Source organism: Triticum aestivum, chromosome 1A, assembly GCF_018294505.1.
Source record: "Triticum aestivum cultivar Chinese Spring chromosome 1A, IWGSC CS RefSeq v2.1, whole genome shotgun sequence".
Taxonomy (NCBI): Eukaryota; Viridiplantae; Streptophyta; class Magnoliopsida; order Poales; family Poaceae; genus Triticum; species Triticum aestivum.
The window spans coordinates 381,365,274-381,370,385 of record NC_057794.1 but is presented as its reverse complement, the minus strand read 5'-3'; the positions used below and the strand labels follow the sequence as shown (position 1 = coordinate 381,370,385).

Here is a 5,112-nt window from a genome sequence, read left to right as displayed (position 1 = left end):
GTTTTTTCTTTCTTAGGGAGGGCGGGCGGTTGTTTTTAATGTTAGGTTCGGGGCGGGTTGGGTGTTATTAGAATAAGGCGAAAGTGTTATATATATATATATATATATATATATATATATATATGTGTGTGTGTGTGTGTGTGTGTGTGTGTGTGTGTGCGCGCGCGCGCGCGCGCCCCTAGTGCATGATCAATAACATACCAATGCATCAAATCATTCTCTACAGACGCAAATTGCATCAGGCCAAGCCACCATCAAGTCAACTATGGATCAAACACTGTTTGGAATTGAACCGGATGCCTCCGCCATGGTGGCAGCTGCCTCTGCTAAGCAAAGGAGTACTAATCAGATACGGCTTCAACTATAGCAGCTCGTAAGTCAAAAAACTACTTTCTTCGTCTTATAATATAAAAGCATTTTTGACACTATATTAATATAAAAAACGTTTTTATATTATGAAATAGAGGGAGTACTTGAGATGGAAAGTGTACTCAAGGAAAGAGCAAAAGGAAGCAAGACCCGGTCTCTGCCTCGGACCCGCCGAGGTCGCTCGCCGAAACAGCCTCGGCCTTAACCTGCCCCTCCTACGGCGCCGCCTGGGGCCGTCCCAAGCCAAACCGCCTTCAAATTGAGCCGTCACGGCTGCCGGGTGTTGCTGGGTCCGCGCAGGCCGTTTCCGCCTTGCTCCTGTGCACGGCCATCCCCCATTCCCCCTGCAGCACCTGCCGGCACCCGCGCCGAGCCGCCCCTACCGCCGTCTCACCAGTCTGCTTCTGCTGTGGCCGGCTTGTGAGCCGCCACAACTGTCGCGGCCTCCGAGCCGCTCTCGCCGGTGTGCTAAGCTGCCGCTGCGGTCGGCCAGCTTCAAGTCGCCGCCGCAGCCTTGAATCCGCCGGCCGTCGCTGAGCCGCCCGCCCTTATCCACTCGCGCGCTTCAGCTCGCCGCTGAGGGGCCTCTAAGCCGCACACCTCCGGCTCTAACCTGGCCACGCTTCTGTTTCCGAGTCGCCTCGGCCTCGAGTCGCCGTTTCCGCCGCGGTGGTCAACGGCCGCCACCGCCTTCATACAGCCTTCCTTGCTGTCCTGTCGCGTTGCAACTGCTGCTCCGTACGCAGTGTCTATATTAGCTGCTGCTCACAAGGGAATCAAGTACCAAGGCAACTCCGGACTGGGATCAGGTGACATGCCTCTTGGCAGTCACCGCGTAACATGCGCCCTCCCATCCACCGCTATTTTTTCATCCAACGGTTATCAGCGAACAAAGTAAAAGAAGGCAACAGCTAGCAGTTTTGGCATGGAGACGAGACGATGCGGGTGAAAAAGAGGAATAGGCGGGCTCCTCAGTTCTTTCCCGCGCCCGCTGCAGAGCAGATGGAATCGGCGCCGCACCGCCGCTGAGGGAACCGGCTACATCGCCGCCGTCGCCCGCCACAAGGCCACAAGATCCACCACCAGGTCGCCGCAAGGAAGTGGACGAGGGGTTGGGGTGGAGGGGCACCGCACGGATGGCGACGGGGCCGGGGCATCGCCGCCGCCGAGGTGAGTGAGGGAGCCGGGGCCGAGCCGCCGCGGAGGTGCTCGAGGAGGGGCTGTGGCTGAGCTGCACGCCGCGGAGGTGCTCGAGGGGGGCCGGGGCTGAGCCGCCACGGAGGTGCTCGAGGGGGGGCCGGGGTTGAGCCGTTGCGGAGGTGCTCGAGAGGCGCCAGGGCTGAGCTTCCACGGAGGTGCTCGAGGGGGTAGTGATTGAGCCGTCGCGGAGGTGCTACGCCGACACGTCGGACCTCTCCGATTCCGCCGATTTGGGTGCTTCTCTGCTCTAGATTGTGGAGCTTCTCCACCTCAACAGGAGCAACCTACAGGAGGTTCAGAGGTACTAAGGCACAACCCCTCCTTTGTTTCGTATATGTTTCTGTCTGAGGATATTTAGGACAAAATTTAACAGAACAATGTGTGTTGCTTGAGGAGTAATCTGTAGAAAATCATCATCCTGTTTATATCTTTTGAATGAAGACAATTGTTAGAACAAGTCCCTGATGTTGAAGTGATGTCATTGTACTTGGTGCACATCATTCAATTTTCTTAATCATTGCTGCACATCCGTGCTTGTTTTTTCTCTGATATACATGTCGTTTTGAATTTTGGCAGAATTTGGGTATTATGCAATTGTGAAAGTGTTGTGCAATGGCACAAATTGACAAGAGGATACCTCAAGTTGGTATGAGATTCAAAGATTCAAATGAGGCTTGGATGTTTTGGGTAGAATATGGGGGTCACATAGGCTTCGATGTGAGGAAAAGATGCACCAACAAAAGCAAATTTGATGGAAAGGTGACTTCATGCAGATTTGTTTGTTCCAATGAGGGTCTTAGAAGGAAATGTCAAACCGAACGTGAGCCAAAGCGTTTTAGAGCTGAAACAAGAACTGATTGTCTAGTTCGGATGGTTATTACATTGGATCGAGCGACAGAAAATTATGAAATTACTGAAGTTGTGTTGGAACACAACCACTACCTTCAATTGCCACAAACCCGCCACTTGTTGGTTTCACAAAGAAAGATTTCAGAACTGCAAGCTTTCGAGATAGAAACCGCTGATGATTCTGGAATTATGCCAAAACCCGCACATGAGTTTGCTTGTCGTAAAGTTGGTGGGCCGCTTAACCTTGGCTATACTTGCCGGGACCAAAAGAATCATTTGCGAAGCAAGAGACAGAGAGAATTGGCTTTTGGACAGGCTGGGAGTATGTTGAAGTATTTTCGCGACAAAGTTGCTGAGAATCCATCATTTCAATATGCGTTGCAGCTCGATTGTGAGGAGAATATTGCCAACATATTCTGGCTTGATGCTAAAATGTTACTTGATTATGCACACTTTGGTGATGTCACATTTGACACCACATTTGGCACAAATAAAGAGTATAGGCCATTTGGTATTTTTCTTGGGCTCAATCAGTTTAGAGAAACCACCATTTTTGGTGCTGCCTTGATGTTTGATGAAACACGAGACTCGTTTATATGGCTCTTCGAGAGTTTTCTAGCAGCACATAATGGAAGACAACCTAGAACTATTTATACGGATCAAGATATAGCAATGGGAAAAGCTATAGAGCATGTCTTCACGCAATCATATCATGGATTGTGCACCTTCCACATAATGCAAAATGCTGTCAAACATTTATCTTCAGTGAAGGACGAAGAGGAAGATGAAGTGGAAGATGAAGAAAAGGAGACTCACATTCTCACTGATTTTGGTGCATGTATGTATGGCTATGAGGACAAGGCAGAATTTGAAGAAGCGTTTGATAATATGAGACAAAAGGTGCATAAGCAAACTTGGTTAGATAGTATCTACAAGGTGAAGGAAAAATGGGCTGAATGTTATATGAGAGATGTCTTCAGTTTGGGAGTGAGGAGTACACAACTAAGTGAGAGCTTCAACATTGCATTGAAGAATCATTTGAAATCAGATTTCCATATTGTTCGATTCTTGATGCACTTTGAGAGGACGATGGAAGTGAAAAGAAGAAAGGAATTGGAATCTGAATTTGAGGCAAGGAAAAAATTACCAAGAATCAAAATGTTCACACCTATGTTGGTGCAAGCAAGCAAAGTGTATACTCCAATTATTTTTGAAGCTTTCCAAGGTGAGTATGAAAGATCCATGGCTGCATGTTGTAGAGTATTGGATGGAAATAACAAATTTGGTGTTGCTATTGGGAGTTTGCATGATGATTTACAGTTCGAGGAGGAGCGCATAGTGATAGGTGATCCTTTGACCCAAACCATTTCATGTAGTTGTGGAATGTTCAATAGGGCAGGAGTATTGTGTGGACATGGTCTCAAAGTTCTTGATTTGCTGAATATAAAGACAATGCCAACACATTATGTCTTAAAGAGATTGACTAGAGAAGCACGCAATGGAAGTATACAAGATAGGCAAGGAAGGAATGTTGTAGAAAATCCAAAACTAGAAGCTCAACTTCGGTACCAGGATTTGTCTCATAAATTTCACAATTTGGCACATAAAGCAGCCAACTATTTAGAATGTTGTGTGCTATTGGAGAATGCACATGATTCCGTTGCTCCACAAATAGAGGATAAACTCAACGCAACTACTAGTGCTATGAATGAACCATGTAAAGACAAGGAAAATGTTGAACCAAATGTCCAGCAAACAAATGAGTTTCTTTGTTCCGCACAACTAAAGAAAAAAGAGGTTCAATCAAGAAATTTAAGGAGAAAGAAAGGTTGGCTTGAGAAGTTACTCAAGGGGAAGCGCAAGTCAACTAAAACTACCGCACCAACAAAAAAAGGAGCAAAGGTATGTTGTTATTTACATGATTTGTTCATTGTTCAATTCTAAACTAGTTACTTTAATTTTCACTAGAAGCAACAAAAGAAGGGGAAGCCTCAAGTGGAAGTGGAGAAGGATGACAAGAACAAAGGAGCAAACTTGGAGTTTCAAGAGTGCAATGCAATCTTCAGTTTCACCCAACTCTTGACAACTCCACCTTGTGATGTTCATCATTTGTTTTAGCATGTGCAAGTCTTCTAGATAGTATTTTGGACAGAGTTAACTATAGTTGGGGCTAACTATAGTCTTTTGTGGCCTAAGTGTACAAGTAAAACGGCCTATTTTGTGTACTCCGATGATTGTTTCACTAGCAAGACTTGTTGCTGCAGAATTTACATGTTGAGTACTGCTAGTGGCAGCATGTAATTTGGTCCAGCAATACTAGTGTTGATCTTGAGCAAGAATGATGGCTGCTGTTTCTTTCAATGCTAATTGTTGAATTTATTGACTCGATCATGTACAATACCTCTTTTTAACCTTAAATAGTTGCTGTTGTTTTTCATCTCTAATTGCATCAAAACTGACTGATGTTTGCTTTACCGTTGGCTGTCTAAAGAATAGTAAGTTTGGAATTTTTTTTCAGTTTTCTAATGTGTGGATGATGGCTGGATGGGTTCATGAATTGGTTGATGTGTGCTTGATAGAAACTGACTGATGTTGTTTACACTGTCGGCTGTCTAAAGATGTGTAAGTATGGATTTTTTTTTTCAGTTTTCTAATGTGAGGATGGTGGCTGGATGTGTTGATAAATTGGTTGAT

The 5,112-nt window shown here is 45.9% G+C and overlaps 1 protein-coding gene across 2 annotated transcripts; it reads left to right on the top strand.

Annotated features, from left to right (window-relative positions):
- Positions 1-555: 555 nt before the first annotated feature.
- On the top strand, positions 556-4,779 carry LOC123052070 (protein FAR1-RELATED SEQUENCE 5). Of its 2 annotated transcripts, none has more exons than XM_044475150.1 (3): positions 556-1,870; positions 2,146-4,320; positions 4,390-4,779. In XM_044475150.1, the coding sequence occupies exons 2-3, from the start codon at positions 2,182-2,184 to the stop codon at positions 4,534-4,536; spliced, it is 2,286 nt and encodes a 761-aa protein (XP_044331085.1). In that variant the 5' UTR covers positions 556-1,870; positions 2,146-2,181; the 3' UTR covers positions 4,537-4,779. The 2 variants fall into 2 exon arrangements, with proteins under 2 accessions (XP_044331085.1, XP_044331075.1); XM_044475140.1 differs by having other exon boundaries at positions 560-1,870; positions 4,387-4,779.
- The last annotated feature ends 333 nt before the right edge of the window (positions 4,780-5,112 follow it).